The sequence below is a fragment of the Penaeus chinensis genome, chromosome 26 (assembly GCF_019202785.1).
Source record: "Penaeus chinensis breed Huanghai No. 1 chromosome 26, ASM1920278v2, whole genome shotgun sequence".
In the NCBI taxonomy this organism is placed as follows: Eukaryota; Metazoa; Arthropoda; class Malacostraca; order Decapoda; family Penaeidae; genus Penaeus; species Penaeus chinensis.
In genome coordinates this window covers 4712457-4732456 of record NC_061844.1, presented here as the reverse complement: position 1 = coordinate 4732456, position 20000 = coordinate 4712457, and the positions used below count along the sequence as shown (strand labels likewise).

The 20000-nt window shown below is 37.3% G+C and overlaps 2 protein-coding genes across 2 annotated transcripts in view; one reads left to right on the top strand and one right to left on the bottom strand.

Moving 5' to 3' along the window:
* The first annotated feature begins 5617 nt into the window (after positions 1–5617).
* LOC125039219 (splicing factor 3A subunit 1-like) lies at positions 5618–13868 on the top strand. Its single transcript, XM_047633023.1, has 5 exons — positions 5618–5890; positions 8925–9092; positions 9457–9644; positions 10110–10337; positions 11343–13868. The coding sequence occupies exons 1-5, from the start codon at positions 5812–5814 to the stop codon at positions 13077–13079; spliced, it is 2400 nt and encodes a 799-aa protein (XP_047488979.1). The 5' UTR covers positions 5618–5811; the 3' UTR covers positions 13080–13868.
* LOC125039220 overlaps positions 13697–20000 on the bottom strand; it is a 17724-nt gene continuing 11420 nt past the window's right edge. The window contains exons 7-9 of the mRNA XM_047633024.1: positions 19892–20000; positions 19508–19582; positions 13697–18840 (exon numbers count right to left, since the gene is read on the bottom strand). The exon at positions 19892–20000 is cut by the window's right edge and continues 44 nt beyond it. Coding sequence (XP_047488980.1) covers positions 18565–18840; positions 19508–19582; positions 19892–20000 — 460 coding nt within the window. The 3' untranslated portion in view covers positions 13697–18564. The remainder of the gene's footprint in view (positions 18841–19507; positions 19583–19891) is intronic.

Genomic DNA, 20000 nt, shown 5'->3' with positions numbered 1-20000 from the left:
ATTATTACTATTACTATTACAATAATAATAATAATAATAATCATAATAATAATAGTTATTATTATTATTACTACAACAATGATAATAATAATAATAATCATAATAATAATAATCATTATTATTATTATTATTACAAGAACAACAATAATAATAATACAAATAATAATAATAATAACTATTATTATCATTATTATTACAACAATAATATAGAAGGAAGAAAGATGCAGATAAAAATGGGATAAAAGATTCGAATAAAAATGGGAAAAGGCTAAATACAAGGAGAAAGAATCCTAATTATGGTGACTTATGCAAGAACGAAAATAAGAGAGGGAACAAGAGAAATAGAAGAACAGAAACAAACAAGAACAGTGGAACGGAAATAGAGAGAACATAGATATGCTTTATGGAGGGGGATATTTTGGAATGAAAGAGAAGGTTTAAAATGGTGGAGAAAGAAGAAAACCCGAAGAAAACGGAAAGATGAAGCAAGAAAAGTAAACATGTAGTAAGGCAAACGAACAAGAACGGAAAGACTTGGGGTCAAATAGAAAACAAGAGAAATAATAAAATAGGAAAAGGAAAAGAAAGCGGACGAGAAAGAGAATCAAAGCGAAGAAAATTATTAAAAAATGAAGATAGACAAAATAAGTATCTCTCTCTCATTTAATCGATAAAAAAGTAAATAGACAATATATATGGCATCAAAAGGAATGAGAGGGACATATGATACAAAACTATAATAACAAATAGAAAAATCGAACTGAAATGAAAGAAGAAAGGGGAAAACATGAAAATATAGAGATGAAAAATAAAATATAATCATAAAAGCAATAAGAAAAAACAAAATTGTCGATTTCTTGCAAGAAATAAGTAAAGCAAAATGAAAACGATATTACAGTGGGTCATTTGCCGGGAATCGATCCTGGCATCTCCGGGCAGAGGAACGGCGACTCCGCCGCTGTACTGCCGTGGCCGTTACAATACCTTGGACTTTTCTTAGAGCGTTTCTACGGGATCCTCCCCCTACCCTCCTACATTATCTCCCTTCCTCCTCTCCTCTTTCTCATATGCGTGTATCTGAGTAGAGAAAGACCTACACAATTACTAAAATTATCACGACTATTCATGCTCCTTCTGCCTAATTTGCTCTTCTGTTGCCGTCTCCTTTCCTTTTATTTATCTATTCATTTTTTGCAAGTTCCGATCCATTTTCTTAATATCTTTTGTTCTTTCGTTTCCTCTTTCTTTCCTTGTGACAGTTGCATCTTTTCTCTTCCTCATTTTATTCATTGTATCTATGTTTATCTTTAAAGTTTTTATATATGTGTATATATATATCATATGTATGTATGTGTATATATGTATATATACACATATATATACATGCATACATATATATACACATTTTCTTGTTCTTTCTGTCCCTGTTTTCTCGTACCCGTCTTATTTTCTTTCTTATCTCTCTCTTTATCAGTCTGTCTACCTCTGTCTCTTTCTCTCTCTATCCTCTTTCTCCCTTCTTTCTCTTTTTTCTCTCTCTCGTTCGTCTTTTTCTCACTCTTTCCCTTTTTCTGAAATTATGTCCGCAGTATACTTCTATATAAATTTATCATGCTTCAAATATTAGCATTCTGTACTAAAAATTATTGAACTTTTAGGTAATGTGATATTGTTACTCAAATTAATTCATATTAATATGAATCAAAACGAGTGTTTCCTTACATTGATCATTAATATCCGTTACAAATAAAAACACACAAACTCGCACACAGTCATTTAGAAACACGCATATGAGAAAGAGGAAGATGTGGGGAAAGAACTTCGTTGGGGGGGGGGGGGGGATCTTATAAAAAGTCTCTAAGAAAAGATCAATTCCTTTTAACGGCATCAGAGTTGCCGTCCTCTGCCCAGAGTTGACAGCATCGATTCCCGGCAAATGACCCACTGAAATATCGCTTTTGTTTCAATGTATTTACTATTTGCTTCGTTTCCACAAGAAATCACGTATCTTTGTTTTTTCAGTTTCTTTCATTATGTTCTAAATGTTTTTTGCGTCTTTTCGTCTTTGTTTCAAAGCTGCCCACTTTTTCTCCCTATTCTCTCTTTGTCCTTATTCCCCCCTTTTGTCGCTCTTTTCTTTTTCCTGCTAATTTCCATCTAAGTTTCTCTTTTTTGTCTTCTCTTCTCTTCTTCTCTTTCAGCCATTTCCCTCTTTCTTCCTTTATTTGTTTTTATTTATTTTATGTTCTCGTGTTTTCTTATTTGTATAAATATTTATTTTGCTTGATCTTTATGAATTGTTTTATTTTCCCCGATTCTCTAGTTTGTTTGACTGCTTTCTTTTTTCTGTCTAATTTTCATCTTTTAGGTTTCCCCTTTTAACCTCTTCTCGTCTTTTTCATTCGTTTCATTTTTCTTTTTTTATCCGATTCTTTTTTATTGGATTTATGTTCTCATTCGTTATTTGTATAGATCTCCATATTGATTTTCCTTTACTTTGTTTTTATGAATTCTGTTATTTTCTCATTTTCTCTTAATTGTTTGACTTTCTCTCCTTCCTTAGCCTTTCGTATTCTCCCTTTTCATCGTTTCTGTCACTTTTCCTATTCCCTTTGTTCTATGGTTTTCATTTCTTCCCTTTTGCTTCTTACTTTATCTCTCTCGCTAAGACCGTCTTACAGTTAGCTCCTTCTCTGTTAGTTCGTTAGTAAGTTAGAGAGAGAGAGAGAGAGAGAGAGAGAGAGAGAGAGAGAGAGAGAGAGAGAGAGAGAGAGAGAGAGAGAGAGAGAGAGAGAGAGAGAGAGAGAGAGAGAGAGAGAGAGGAGAGAGAGAGAGAGAGAGAGAGAGAGGAGAGAGAGAGAGAGAGAGAGAGAGAGAGAGAGAGAGAGAGAGAGAGAGAGAGAGGAGAGAGAGAGAGAGAGAGAGAGAGAGAGGGAGAGAGGGAGAGAGAGAGAGAGAGAGGGAGAGAGAGAGAGAGAGAGAGAGAGAGAGAGAGAGAGAGAGAGAGAGAGAGAGAGAGAGAGAGAGAGAGAGGAGAGAGAGAGAGAGAGAGAGAGAGAGAGAGAGAGAGAGAGAGAGAGAGAGAGAGAGAGAGAGAGAGAGAGAGAGAGGAGAGAGAGAGAGAGAGAGAGAGAGAGAGAGAGAGAGAGAGAGAGAGAGAGAGAGGAGAGAGAGAGAGAGAGAGGAGAGAGAGAGAGAGAGAGAGAGAGAGAGAGAGAGAGAGAGAGAGAGAGAGAGAGAGAGAGAGAGAGGGGGGGGGAGAGAGAGAGAGAGAGAGAGAGAGAGAGAGAGAGAGAGAGAGAGAGAGAGAGAGAGAGAGAGAGAGAGAGAGAGAGAGAGAGGAGAGAGAGAGAGAGAGAGAGAGAGAGAGAGAGAGAGAGAGGAGAGAGAGAGAGAGAGAGAGAGAGAGAGAGAGAGAGAGAGAGGAGAGAGAGAGAGAGAGAGAGAGAGAGAGAGGGAGAGAGAGGGGGGGAGAGAGAGAGAGGGAGGGAGGGAGGAGAGAAAGAAAAGAGAGAGAGAGAGAGAGAGAGATAGATAGATAGAGAGAGAGAGAGAGAGAGAGAGAAGAGAGAGAGAGAGAGAGAGAGAGAGAGAGAGAGAGAGAGAGAGAGAGAGAGAGAGAGAGAGAGAGAGAGAGAGAGAGAGAGAGAGAGAGAAAGAGAGAGAAAGAGAGGGAGAGAGAGAAAGAGAGGGAGAGAGAGAGGGGGAGGGAGAGAGAGAGAGAGAGAGAGAGAGAGAGAGAGAGAGAGAGAGAGAGAGAGAGAGAGAGAGGGAGGGAGGGAGGGAGGGAGGGAGGGAGAGAGAGAGAGAGAGAGAGAGGTCCTACTGGTTGTTTGTTTTTCTGCATGACGAGGATTTCGTGGGATGACGCCCTGAGAAGCCTCGCTCCTTCCCCTGCCGGACCTGGCACGTTCACCTGAAGTGCCCGCCCCTGCGTCGGTGTTGTCTGAATTATTTTCGCACTCTTATCATAGATATCAGGATGGTCTGTGTAAGGTTTTCCTTCCCTAGGTGAACTGCCAACCAAGGCTGAAGAGCTTCCACCTACCCGTGATGCAGACTAGCCACCCGCGGACGCCAACCCGGAATTACTAGGTCTCGGGGAGAGCTACCAGGCGCTACACCTCGCTCAGGGGTGACCTGCTGGAGGTATTGTGGTAAAGGGTAATTTCATTATTCCTCGCCAGGGACTCCATAACCGGATGTAGTTTAACGTCATATCCAGGGCGTATTATTATTATTATTATTATTATTATTATTATTGTAGTTAATATTGTTATTGTTATCATTGTTCAAATCATTGTTATTATTATTTTCATCATTATCATTATCATTACTATTGTACTATTATTATCATCATTATTATCATTAGTATTGTTATTGTTATTATTATTATTATCATCATCACTACTGCTATTATTATTATTATTATTATTATCATTATTAATTATACAATTATGTTTTTGTTATCATGATCATTGTCATCATTATATTATCATTATCATTATTATTGTCATCCTTATCATTATTATTATTATTATTACTATTATCATTATTATCACTGTCATTGTTATTATTAATATTGTTATGGTCATCATTAGCAGTAGTAGTAATAGTAATAGTAGTAATAGTAATAGCAGTAGTAATAGATGTAATAGTGCGTAGTTCTAGTTGCAGTATTAATAGTATTAGCAGCAACAGTATTAGTAATAGTAATAACAGTAGCAGTAGCAGTATTATTGTTATTATTAGTAGTAGTAATAATCGTAGTAATAGTAGTGGTAGTATTCGTTGGTGCTATTACTAATACTTATATCATTACTATTACCATGATTGGCATCATCATTGTCATTATTTTCATTATCATCTTTATCGTCTTTATAATAATTGGTCAGATGTTTTTGCATTCATGGTCCTTTCAGAAGCGTTATTAGGCGCGTGGGAAGAAATGATCTACCTCTTTCTGGCATATTAAAAACGAGTGAATGTTTCACAGATTAATATCATATATGATTTAAAGTATTGTCAATCAAAAGAAAAGTTTTCATTATTTCTTCTCGATTCCTGAATATCAGAGGGTGTATCATTGCATTCCACACTCTCTGTTTTTTCGAGGTTTTATGTGAAAAAAAAACATATTTTATTAATAACGCATCCAAAAGTTTTCACCTAATATAATAATAGAATATTCAAATAACTGTACTTAAGCCAAAACGTGAAATCTTAAAGAGAAAATTTACTAACACCCGAGAAAAATTCCGTGAAGAGCATGGTATTTTACTAATAACGTGTCCAAAAGTTTTCATCTAATATATTTACGGGTATAATAAAATGCCTAAATACCCATACTTAAGCCAAAAGGGGAAGATAATTTTTTCACACTATTTATGAGAATTATAAAATATCCAAATATGAAAATAATAAAATACCCAAATACTGGTACTTCTGCCAAAACGCGAAGAGAAAATGACAAACTATTGATGAGATTAACAAAACACCCAAATATTAGAATAATAAAATATCCAAATACTGTTACTAAGGCCAAAAACTTCCAATCTCAAAGAGAAAAAAAAAAAAATCACGCACTCCCGAAAAAGATTTTAAGTCCGTGGTCGTGACTCTCTCGTGACGTTGTTTACGTTCGTGAGTTACGCTCCGCCGCCTGAAATGGCCTCTTTATTTTAACCCGCCGTTCTTACCCATTTCCCCGGGTATCAGACTTCCCCGCTGAAGTCTTAACCCTCCCGCTCAGAAAAAGAGAAGGGGAGAGTTTTATTCTTGTAGAGAAGGGGAAAAAAAAGGTTTTCCAAAATGCCGCCCGTGGAAGGACCTCCTGTCGAGGAGAAGAAGATCGTGGTCGGCTTCATTTACCCGCCGCCGGAAGTGAGAAGTATCCTTTTTATGTGCCATTGGGCGTCTGGGAGTCTCTTGTCCAGCTGGTACAGGCTGAGGGTGAGTTGGTAGCGGGATTCTGACACCTACTTCGAGGAATTGGCATTTAACAGGGTGGTCAAGGATTCAAGACCGGGTGGTGGGGTAAACTTGCGATTTTTCGGTTTAGGTGGAAAAGGCGCCCAAGGAGTGAGGAATCGGTATTTGGTGATAAACGCTCCACAGACCAAGATAAAAAAAAAAAAAAAACATTTTTGGGGGTATATTTCCTCTGTCTAATGGTTTATTTGCATATACTCAAACACTGGAATATCAGAAAAATGTTCTATGTATGACAAGGGAACGTCTGACAATCAGGATTACATAAAAAAAAAGGGAAAACTTGGAAAAAATGTGTATGGAATGGTTAACTAAGACACTTATGTATGGCATAAGGTGAACAAATCAAAAACAAAGGAGATACATGGCAGAAGAAAGAAGGTCGAACCATCAATTTCAAAGTCCCAAACATGTTTACCATCAATTATCTAAACAAATGTGACTATAATTCATTACTGTGATCTGTCAAGTAATTCACGTAGTACTATGCATATGTGGAAATGATTATTCAGTAATCACCAACTTGTTTTTCGAATGCTTTTGTGTTTTATGCATTGTTTTATTTCTAATATAATTCTTTAATGTGTTTTGATAATTATTTACGCAATTCTGTCAATAACTTTTTAAGACCATAGATGGAAGCGAAGGAAAGTTTGTTGTTTTACTATATAAATGAATGAGGTTTTACCCAAGGGGGTCTAGGGAGCAGAGCCTCCAACTAGGAATATAAATCCCATGGGGTTAAGGTTAGCTTGGTTATTGGTTAGGATGTATTGTATGATTACCATAGGGGTTGGGATTATGTGAAATCCCATGGATTTTTACCAAACAATGGGTTTGATTTCAGTAATATAGCAGGAAAAGTTATCACCCAAAAATCAGTGTAATGCATCATTTCCAAATTTGTAAATTTTCAGTTCAGATTTTCTTTGAAATGGACTGTTGTTTTGTTTCTTTGCTGGTAATGAGCAGAATGACAAAATTTCAGACTTCTCATTTATGGCATTTCCTTTACAAGTTGAAAAAAGTATGGAACACACCAGTAAAATTTTGGTAGACATTACATAATGACTGCACTAAGATAGGAAAAATCTAATGATACAGGTATAAACAAGGAGAAATTGAAAAATATATATATTCAGTGATACATAAATAGTGATTTTTTAGTTTCACACATCCATCCAATCTTGTAGTTATTAATCCTTCTTTCAGTTGTTAATTCTTTGATGTGCATCCTATTACAGGCTAATTTTATTTTGTATTAAATGGCTCTGGGAAACAAGCTGTACCAATGAAATAATGTATAAGCAAAGATTAACCCATCACTGACGGGTGAACATAAATCCTTGAGCGTTATAAACTCTGGTGATTTCTGGCAGCAGTTAGACACTGCGTGCGGTAGTCTGTGACATCAAGCCGAACGTCCTACTCCATGTACTCTGCCGGTACACTTGATCGGTAGAGTAATGTCAGAAATTGTGAAAACAGGTTGAACAAATGCCACTCAGACACACAGCCTACAGGGATTGTTGAGGTTTAGGGGCAAACCCTCAAGGTTAGGAAGGATTTTAGTTCTTTTAGTATTTTGGTAGCTTTTACAAGTTATTAGCTGGAGTAATAGGCATTTTTTCTCTGAGGGGTGAGGTCAATGTAAACACTTACCACTACTTTCACTTATTCCCTGAACTGGTCATTTGCAATAAAAAACAACAGATTTACCCATTTTGTGACTATCTCTTATATCTTGACTTTCTGCATCTGAAGGTCAGTCATACATATAATTTCAAAGGCTCTACCATCAGAACTCACACAAATAATAAATGGAAGTGGTGAGATGTTTACTTAAAGGGCTGTGCAACGATTATTCAAATTTTTAGTATTACATTATTCCCTTAAAAATACATGTGTTGGTTTTGTCAACAATTATCCTTCATTGCTGATTGTCCATATTTACTGACACTAAGTCTGTAGTGGCTAATATCAACAATTACACTGTGTGCTACTGTTAAATTCACACAGTTCCACTTTTCCACTCTTCTTCCAGACAACATGGTTATAGAAAATAATGACTTCTAAACCCCTTAAGAGAGAGAGAGAGAGAGAGAGAGAGAGAGAGAGAGAGAGAGAGAGAGAGAGAGAGAGAGAGAGAGAGGAGAGAGAGAGAGAGAGGAGAGAGAGAGAGAGAGAAACCATATAGCAATAAGTGGCACATGTGGTTACATTGATGTAAACAAAGTGAACTAGTGGTCAGTTAGCCAAGAAGCGACATGTTAGGTATTGCCACAAGTCTTTCTGCAGCATGTAAGATAAACTGCTCCAGATTTTGTCCGTTGCTTCTAATATCAATTAAAACCGAGATATGAATGTATATTAATATAGCTGTAGTTCCCTTCAGCAGGCTATATTATGGGTTATATGTATGCAGACATTTAAGATTTGGTAATTAGACATATAGAAAAAATAATATGGTGGAAAAAATAGTGAGATAATTAGCTCATAATAATTGCCGACAGAAGCTTCATGCATTGAAAATTACTTTAGCCTACTTTTAAGGCGCTGTAGGTCCTAAATGCAGTAACACTCAGGTGTGCCTGCCACCTGTTAGTGATGAATTAAGGAGAATATTATACAAATAATTGTTTAATATATATGTATATGTGTGTAGGTAATGTATATATATTTTAGTGAAAGATGCAATTCCTGACTTCTTACTGAAAAAAAATCCACTTAATTTTGTATACATGCAAAGATTCAGTTCTTTGGAAATGGGAAGTGTAGTTGGAAGACTGTGGGAAAATAGAACCGAGAAGTAGTGTGAAAGATTTTATCAGTTTATTTTCAGATCCCTAATTTCCAATTTCAAATCCCTTTAATTTTTACAATCACACAAAGTCTTTTCCCCAGCTTGTTTTTTCCTCAACTCTTGACCTCAGACATCGTTGATAAGACTGCAAACTTCGTGGCACGTAATGGCCCGGAGTTTGAGGCTCGTATCCGGCAGCATGAACAGAACAACCCCAAATTCAATTTCCTCAATCCTGGCGATCCCTATCATGCCTACTACCAGCACAAGGTCAACGAGTGTCGCACTGGCAAGACAGGTAATTTCTCTCCCTTTCCAGCCCTTCAGTGCAGTTGAGACATCAGTTGATGTATTTTGGGAAATGATGTAACACTATTTTAATTTAGTTTCAGCAGATAAAAGATAAGGGGTTTATTTTCCATGAATTTTGTGTTGTTTTATTGATTTATTAGGATAAAGAATTTTATTGATAAGATTTTACACAGCTTTTGAGATACAAAAGATGTAAGTATAGATGAATTTAGGAAATATTCTTTAAAAATTTTGATAATTTACTGATACTTTAGGTACTTGATTATGATATTATAAGAATACAAATCAGGCTTTGATTACCTGACCAGACTACCTGGAAATATTCACAAACCGCCTTGTCTTGTCCACAGGGGATAAAGAACCTTCCGCCATCCCTGGTCTCCGTCCCCCTCAGCAGTCGGTGTCCCAAGCCCAGCAGCAGAAGCAACAGGAGTTGTTGCGATCGGCTGTGTTGGAAGCCACAGCACCCAAGGAACCACCCCCGGACTACGAGTTCATCGCAGACCCTCCGTCCATTTCGGCGTTTGATTTGGATGTGGTAAGTGTCCCGAGTTATAGCGATCGAACAACCAAGGGACGTTATCTTTATTATTTCTCTGACAGTTCTGCTCCTCGTGTTCTTTCCTTTTCGACCTTCATTTTGCAATTATTAAAAATCCATAAGTAATTGCAAAACAGAAATGCAAGGGATTTTTGAATGGAAAGCCCCTACAATCCCTTGCCGTTTTTGAAGAAGCATGTACTAATTTTTTAACCTAGTACATTATTATTAGTAAAGTCAAGGTTCATATGGGTTAGTAAACTTGAGGTACATGTTTTTTGTTGTTTTTTTGCCTGACTCACCTGCTCTGAAATATTTTGAGATGTTTTCTATTATTTTAATTTTCATTATTGAAGTTTATCATCATCATCATGATCGTCATCATCGTCATCATCGTCATCGTCATCATACTGATCGTAATAAAAGTAAGCCTCTTTTAAATTTAGAATTTTTGCCTTGCAGGTGCGGCTGACTGCTCAGTTCGTGGCTCGAAATGGTCGCCAGTTTTTGACAACGCTGATGAACCGTGAGCAGAGGAACAACCAGTTTGATTTCCTTCGCCCGCAACACTCTCTCTTTCAGTACTTCACCAGGCTGCTAGAGCAATACACAAAGGTTCTCATCCCACCCAAAGACCTGATGAAACGTCTGACAGAGGAGGCCCAGAGCTATAAAGCTGTTATGAAGCAGGTAAGATAGCAAGCTTGCCTCCCAGGTATGCTTATGTTGGCATACATATTAATCCCTTAGATCTGGTTGCTTCATGGCAATCACTTAACCATTAGAATTACATGAGTGGCCACTCTGCTTGGTGTGCAGGCTTGCAGGCTGGACACACATGAACACTCGTGTGTGGTGACAAGACTCTGCCTCCTATTTGCAATGTTATTTTCTCTTTTTATGCAAAAGCATTTTTATCTTATTAGCCATTTTCCAATGTCCAGATTTATCATTTGATTTACATTATCCAGATGGTAATAGACTGTTTTCTTTGCACAGACTCCATATCATCTCTCTAGGTAGTCTACAATTCATTAAAGCAAAACAGATGACAGATTTAGATACTGAAAAATGGCAAGAAAGCTGAAAACACTTATGCAGAAAAAGAGAAAATAAAATTGCAGAGGGGAGGCATGGACTCTTGTCATGGCTCATGAGTGTTCTTGTGCACCCAGCTATCAGTGGCACCAATCAAGTAAACCTAATGCCTGTATTTTGGGCCATGTAATGACATTGGAGCATCTGGATCCAGTGGGTTAACCCAATGGCGCCGGGTATAGAAAATAAAAAAAACTCTACGCTCTGGCGAACGGCAGGCAGCGCGCCGACTCTGAGCGCGTGAATTCGGTACATCAAGCCGAATCATTGCCTCGGGGCGTTTTGGCGCGGCGCCGCTGCGGACAGCCGCACGCCTCACATCGGGCGTATTGTTATGACGGCGATAGCCGTGACCCGTCGCCATTGGGTTAAAATGTTTTTGAAGTGTTTTGTGTTTACATGAATTAGATTGTATTTTTATAATTTTCATGTTCTGTTATGTACGTGAAAGTGGAAATATTGTATTAATGAAAAAGAACAAGTTACAAAGAAGCCAGTCATAAAAGGTAATTTGCAAAAAAAAGTAACTTAGTTTCATTATAATACATCTTTTAAATTAAATATAGAAAACTCAAATCATTTTATGCTTTATTTCAGGTTAACCAACGAGTGGATTGGGAACGTCACCAGGCAGCTGTAAGGAAACGCGAGGAGGAAGATGCAGAACGGGAGAGGCTAGAGTATGCTGCTATTGACTGGCATGACTTCTCTGTTGTGGAGACCATTGACTACCAGCCATGGGAAGTTGGCAGCTTCCCCCCACCCACAACAGCTGCAGAGGTGGGGCGGCGAGTTCTCTTACAGGAGCGTCTGGAGGAGGGCGTCAATCCAGACACAGACATGGTTCTGGGCAGTGACGATGAGGATGAACCTGAGGAAGAGCAAGGAGCCCCTGGTGATCATGATGATACTCAGGTGCAAGACATGGACGAGGAGAGCAGTGAAGAGGAGGAATCGGATGATGACACGCCTCCACCACAGCAGCAGACTCATCAAGAGGTCAAGATGCCTCAGCCTCCTCTACCTAGAGAACCACCCCAGCCAGCTCCTGCACCACCTGTTCCTGGGCAGGTGGTGGTTAGGGACTACAATCCAAGGCAGCAACAACGTAGTGCTGTGACCACTCCTTCTTCAGACCAGTACTTGGTGTCACCAATCACTGGTGAGAGGATTGCGCCTGACAAGGTGGGTCAGCATTTGCGCATTAACATGTTGGACCCGCGTTGGCTGGAGGACCGTGACCGTCAGTTGGCCGAGCGTTCCAATCAGGATACAGTGTTTGCTACGGGAGATTCTATTCGCTCATCTCTGAAATTGCTGGCTGAGCGTCGTACTGATATTTTCGGTGCTGGTGACGAAGAAACAGGTATTGGTAAGAAGATAGGAGAGGAAGAAAAAAGGGAAGAGAAAGTGACATGGGATGGTCATACTGGATCTATGGAAGCTGCCACAAGAGCGGCCAGAGCAAATATTTCTATCAATGAGCAAATCCACCAGATTCACAAGGTGAAAGGTCTACTTCCTGACCAAGAGAAAGAGAAGATTGGTCCTCAGCCAAAAGTACCATCATCGGTTGGTTCATCCCAATCATCACGTCCTGCTCCTCCCCCACCCAAGCCTCAGCCTGCTCCACCAAAGCCTCAGCCTCCACCTCCTCCTCCCAAGTCCATTCCTCAACCAGCTCCAGCACCACCACCACCAAAGCCAGTTGTCACTCCATCACAGTCAATGATGACTGTGAATCTAGGAGGGCCATTGCCTCCAATGGCTCCCATGATGCCACCTGGTGGTGGTGTCATGGTGGTGCCACGACCACCTGTCATGATGGCTCCTCGACCTGGAGGTTTCATGCCAGGACCTGGCACTCCTGTGGCTGGATTCATGGGCCAACAAACCCAACCAGCACCTCCATCTGGACCTCAGCCAGGCGTTGGAGCTCCTCCCATGGGTGGTATGGGTGGAGGACCTGAGAAGGATGAGGATGAGGGTCCTTCTGCCAAGCGAGCACGCACTGAAGAGAGCCTTGTGCCAGAGGGTGAATGGGCACGTCGCTTCCCTGGCCCAGTTAAGTTCCAGCTGGCAGTACCTGTGGTTGCAGATAAGCCAGAGTGGCGGCTTGATGGTCAAACTCTTACCCTGAGCCTTCCTCTCACTGACCCAGTATCTGTAGTGAAAGCTAAGCTGCATGATATGATTGGATTGCCTCCTGGTAAGCAGAAGCTTGCAAGGGATGGTTTGTTCTTCAAGGATTCTCAGAGTTTGGCCTTCTACAATGTGGGTCATGGAACTGTAATCCAGCTGCAGTTGAAAGAACGAGGTGGGCGTAAGAAGTAATATAACAAAGTTAATGGAGTCCTATGATTCTGTGCACAGGTGTGTCTGTGGGATTGTGTCTTTCTTTATGTTCAGTATTGGATGACTGTGTAAATGTACGAGTGTTCAGTTGTGAGCAGTTGAACGACTATATATGTATAAGTCAGTATGAATGTGTTATTGTGCATTGGTATTTACTTGTATGGGTTAATTGTGAATGATGGTTGATCACACTTTTGGATAGAAAAGTTCACAGTGCTCACACTTTTTCAGTAGTTTAAGTTTAGTATAAGTGATTGCAGTTGTACATCCTGTTTATATGGCACTGTTTCATCTCCCATTTTTTTTTTTTATGTAATCATGGGAGCTTTGCTTGATAATACCACTACACACGATTAATGTGAAACCCATACTGTGTTAGTTGTTATAATATGCCCACACTAGGTTGACATGTGGAAAATGAATGTCTGATTTTCGAAAATAATATTGTTTTGAATGTTAAAATTGCAAATCATTGGGAAAAAAAATGTTTTGTGTCTTTGACAAAGTGATGGCATATTTGCCATTAAGAAAGTTGCTTAAAACTAAGCCTGTTTAGTAAATCATTTTGGGATAGAAATTACATTAAAACTAATACATAATGCTGCATTTTTATTAAGCGAGACTTGCAATAAATGCAAGATATATAAATTACATATTTGACATTTAACTGTTATGATATATATTGAGTACTTGAGTGAAAAATGCTAAATTGTTCATAGTTTGTTTTTTTTGTATCATACTAGATAAAAATAAAAATATCTTACCAAATATGAGGTATTGAAATAACCATAACAAGACAGCAGTAGAAGTGCCTGTACGGTGATATTACAGTATCTTACAGGTGATTGCTTGTACCCTCTAGGATGATAAGGTATTGTACATGCGACATTCATATGAAGGTACATACATTTTGCATAGAGTATCAGTGGAGGGAACAAGTTTCAGAAAGAATAAAAACTGTCATGGATTTTTCATGGTATGTTTAACTGACTTTCCAAATACTTTATTACAAAATAAAAGGAAATTTCACACAAAATTAAAAATTGCTTTTGGGATTAGATCTCGAAAAAAAAAACTACAACCATTATGGGAGGGAAAACAATTCCATGGCAGTTCACTCAAAAGTAAGACCCAGTTTATGTGGACCGTACTTTCAAAAACAATGTTTACAATGACCTTAGACTATAGAGATAGAACTTCTAATTGTTACTGACAGATATTTTAATATTCTGTATATAAACTGTAGTATGTGCTGATATGATGCAGTATTTGAAAAATGACTTGGAACTATATATTGTAACAATTCTTTGAAATTACTTTCATACATATTTTGTGTGCATTTCTACACTTATGCATATACTTGTGAATTAAGGAATAAGCATATAGCTAAGAGCACTTGAATTTGTGAGAATATGGCTGATAACTGAATCAAGAAAGAAAATGAAAATGCAAGAATTCTGCATAGTGCTTGATTGTTGATTTGTTTTAAAGAAACTGTCATATCACGGTATGTTTATTAGTAAAGGATGACAATTTTTCATAGCAAATGCTTTTAACATTTTATTAAAGTAAAAATGCACACACAAAAATCAAAATCCTACTGAAAACCACTTCTCCAGAAGATACAAAAATATAATATATACATCAATTTCTTTTATAATCTCCTTGGACATACTGGATTGACATTTTTCTTTTTTTCCTCTAAATGGCATAAAATGGTACATAATTACAATTTATGAAAAGTCTAAAAGGCATTTAACACTTACCAAAGACTTCCAATAAGGAATAAAAGATTAACTATAACTATAAAAAAAAGATAACTATAAAAAGATAAACACAAAGTTTCTTCACCTGGTCATCTTGCTTCATGTCTAGCATAAATTTTATTATTATTTTAAGATAGGGAATAGTTTTAAATTTCCTTGGGTTTTTTATGAAAATTTAATTGATAGTAATGGCATTAGTATGGGCAGACCTGGATGGTTTTAGTGATTTTTTTTTTTTTTTTAATTTGAACTAGTTTCAACATCAGTAAGGTGAAGCTATGACTGACATTCTGAAACTTTTCTATTTTAGAGCAAAGTCAAGCTCTCCTGGAAATAGGCACATTATTGATATGTTATTCCCAAAGATAGCTAACATCATTGATACTCTACTCAGCAATCAGTGACTCAGATGAGCCCTTTAATTTCATCCACAAATTTTGTATTTTTAACTTCCCCAATTTCTATATTACATAAAAGAGCTTTATACTTTTTAGTTACAAAACATAAACAAATGTATACTTGGAAAGCAAAGCATTGGCCACTGGATAGAAAAAGAATATTGATTTCAGTATCAGTTAAAAGATAGGCATTCATTTTAATATAACAATTGCCCAATGCCTTGATATTAGCATATGAATGGAAACAGCCACAATAAAAATTAAAAATGAACGTAATGTTCATCAGATGGTCAAAATATATAAACTTAACTGATTCCTCTGATGAGGAACTTCTGGGGAGTTTGAAAAGTGCTCTTTTTCAATTTTTAGTGCAGTTGTGTTTCCTATTGTCTTTGTGTGCACATACCTGTCTTTGTATTTGTGTTCATAGTGGCATATCTCCAGTTTCTAGACTAATAAGCAGAATGTGCAAGGAATTTATACACATGCATTACAGTTGGATGAATGAAAATTATAAATTATGAAAAAATTCAAAGTACAGAACATGTCATTCTTTTATAAAGTAAAGAATCAAATGGTGTGCTGCAATGAAAAATCATACAGGAACTTCATTACCAGCTCTCTATGGTGGCTTTGTGCATTACTATGCATTTTGTAAACCAAATAGATTCACATGTTATTATTATGCTGCTAAGACTTTCATGGAATTTCTAAGCAGCTTTCTAACATCGTTTATACATGTGCATGATAATCTGTGTCCAGAAGAGCAATTGCAGCAAAACGTCGTTATTCCTAAGTTACTTGCTCAACTACTGGAAAATAAATATGGTGCACTATGTGGTTCCTAACTCTCAGAAAATATTTATGTAACATTATAATTGCACTGATTGCGTGACAGAAGCTGATTATTGTCGTAATTCTTAAAATCATTCATCCACAAAGACAAACATATTTTAATTACATAATAAATATTTACAACGAATAAGCAAATAATACAAGCAGAGACAAAAGCTCTCACCATTACGGGGAGACAAGCAGCTCAGTTAACACACGAGGGAAAAAAAGAAATCTCCTAAACTTATTTCTATTAAAAAAACATGCAAGTATATAAAAACTGTGGAAATTCTCGTAAGATCTGTGGAGAGGATGAGAGCTGTGAGTCACTGCAATAATATACAGTTTTTACACTCACATGCAATAAAAGTATTGATAAGTTATTAGAATGTACCTGATTTAACCCATTAGCCTGTTAGATCCTGGTGAGGGGGGGGGGGGGGGGTCCCATCATGAAAAGGTTTAGTCTAGGGGCAGGTGACAGTAATATGTTTCTATGCAAAAATTTGGATAGGGGATCTTTCATCATGAATGTGCAAAGCATTTGGAGGGAGACTGACCTCGCTGGCTTTCAGGATGGGATTGCTACATTTCATCAATTCATGAGGGTACGCTCCACGTGGGTGGAGTGCACCATCTGTGAGCCATGGCCGTTTCCACGGATGGTATAACATTCACTCGCAATTCTTGCCTGCCATTAATGGCAGTGCAGGTTCTATCACTGAATATTAGACATTACAAAAATATTTTTAAATAATGCAAATAACAAGGTTACATGTTACTGTTATTGCAATCAGTGTAAAATACTTGGACGGATAATATGGATATTGTTCAATAAATTTTTTCTATTACCACCAGCTTTATACAGCATAACAAATATAGACCTCGGAAAATGAGAAAACAGGAAGAACATATCTGCAGAAAAACATGCAAAGCGGAGGTAAACAATCTTAATAACAGGCATGAATGTGAGTGTGGGCCAGGCCTACAAACTGCACACCACAAAAGTAAGCCCAATACTCAGATTTTCATGTATGAGAATGAAGCAATGAGATCAAAGTTAAACCACAATACTTTCTTTTTAGTAAATTTAAAAAACTAAGCCACTTCTGTGCCCTTAACCCGTTACTGCCGGGTCATGTGTATAGCTGTCATAACAAACCACTTGATCTACCGGGTATGGCTATATGTGTGGCGATGAGCTAGAGTGTGTCGAGTGGGAAGTTCCGCTACAAGTGTGGACTTCCCCTCCCACTGCAGGACGGTTTCCAGAAATCACTGGAGTCTAAGATGCCGAGAGATTTCTAATACTGTCACTGATGAATTAAGAAAGAAAGAAAGAAATCTGATGGAAGCTTTGATGCGTATACAACATTAATACTATAAAAGATCACAGTCTTAGCACCCCAATACATGTAAAGAGTACATGTATTTTCTTTTTAATGTTTCACTCCACTGATGATTTCCATACTAATACTTCTCATGCATCAGGAGGAAACAAGAAAAAAAAGTATCATAGCACAAAAACTGCTTAACTCCTAGATAGTGAATGAGATTATGGAAAATAGCAATAAATAATGTTGCCATGCAGAGGTATCTTACATGTATCAAGTCAGAGTATTGTATCCAGCATCACTCTACACGAGCATTGACGCTTCTACTTTACCTCAAATGACCATAATGTTGACCTTTGTGCTTAAGTAATGATTTTTAGAAGATACTGGCAAACTGTTCTAATTTAAATATGCGTTAAAAATCATAAACTTTGTGCCACTCCCTCCCATGGTTACACCACTGTTAATAATGCAAGTAAATTTATGCACACTTACTTGGCTTTTATGAATGTATCTGCCTCAGGAGAAAAAGTGCCTATTGTTAACGTTAGTTGTGCAATTATTTCCCTTTTTATATAATTTCACATATAACAAGTATGTTAAAAAGCAAGCTGAAGACATTCTCGATTCATTATTACTAATATTTTTTTCTTCTTGCATCTTCACATAATAGTGTTTTCATCTATTTGTTCAAAGTGAAGGCCTAACTACATTTTGCCTTGATAATATTCTGACAATTGCCATAGCTTATGGAATGAGCAAAGTGAGGCAATACCAACCCCATGAAAAGGAATTTGATGAATAGCACTGGTATTTACCCAAACTACTGAAGATTTGGGAATTAAATGTCAATAGGACTTGCTACTGTGATTAACTATTGAATCAAATACAACAATTTCAAGAATAAAAAGTATCTGTATGTGAAAACTTTTCTTCTTACACATGTAAAAAACAAGAAAGACAAGGTACCATATCCCCAACACAAAATGTGAGTATATACCAGAGGTGACCTTATGGGTAAAACTAAAACTAAGACAAACAAACACAGAAACAACAACAACAACAAAACAAGAAAAATATCAGACACCAAACCCAAAACACAGCAAAGAGCACCATCAAGCAGAGACCCTCTTTAGACATCATTTTCATTTGTTCCCCATTCATAAGGGATGTACTGCACTTTCCACTTCTTCGACTCAATTACCCTCTGGAGAGCTTCCTTCTTTTCCGGGAAAGCCACATTGCGGTGGACCCAGTTTAAGATGTCTTCAGTGGTGTCCCCAAAGTCAGAGGAGTACCAGCGCAAGAGTGACGACAGGTGGACGACACCTCGGTCCTCCTCCACTTTTAAGGCTTCATCAGTCTCCAAGTAGGCTTCGGTAGCGATACGTAGTTCATCGTTGATGTTCTGCAGATTTGAATCATTGCAAGAGTTTGTTATTGCATGTTTTCAACTTTAAATTTAAAATGGGAAAAAGAATATTCGAAAAAATAATAACAGACATACAAAATTAATGTTACAATTGTACTTCTGAATAAGTTAGAATAAAAGCCTTACTTAATGGAATTCATAATTTTAGTTTTTTCTATTGAAACCTATTACAAAGGGGATCACCTAAGCCAATATGCCTTTCTGCAAAGGATTTACAAATATGGATTTTTGGACTATGGATGAAGATCAGACTGTGTTTATGAACCTTATTAAAGAAAAATAACTTATTACACTACAGCTAGCACTACCGTATCTCTCATCAAGTATGCAATGAAAAAGTACCCTAATCCTAAACAAAATCAGAGTGTTCCCTCTATCACAGTTCTTTTAACTGACTGATGTCAATTTACAGACATCATGTTGTCTATTCTCATTATTCCATTAAGGTGTAGTCTCCCTAATCAAAATCAAACTAAAAACACTAAACACTATAATCTAGATAATGCAACACTTTGCAAGACACTGTTTCTGAAAAGAAAAAAGTAATTTATTGCATACAACAGAGAAACAATCACAAAAAATACTGGATGACTTAGTCTGTTGTAGACTTTCACTCAAAACTGAAAGCTATAACTGTACAAACCTTTCCACTAAATATTTTTATGGGAGGGCAACTCTTTGCACCACAGTTAAGGGCAAAGTGAATTCTAGGATCCACCTGAAAGCATAAAAGAAACCGAGACATAATTTCAAGTATCAATCATAGCACACTATATGTATTATCATATCTGGAATTGAATACACAATTGTATTTAATACTGATATTATTTTAAAAATTGATAGATCTCAACATTTATGATCAATATTACTACCATGAAAATTCCAATATTCAGCATATATCATATTTGAGGTCAATAAAAAAAACAAAAAACATTCATATACTTCAATTCCTAGAAACCTAGACCAATCGATATTTTGTGATTACCAGTTACAGTAGTGATGCAGTGAAGACTAAGCAACAATTTACCTGAATGAGACTGATATTGCGACGAGGGTCATTCTTGCCAAAAGGTGCGAACAGCTGGACCAGGCCTCGTTTATTTGCTCTTAGGACTCCGTTTTCAATTTCATTGAGA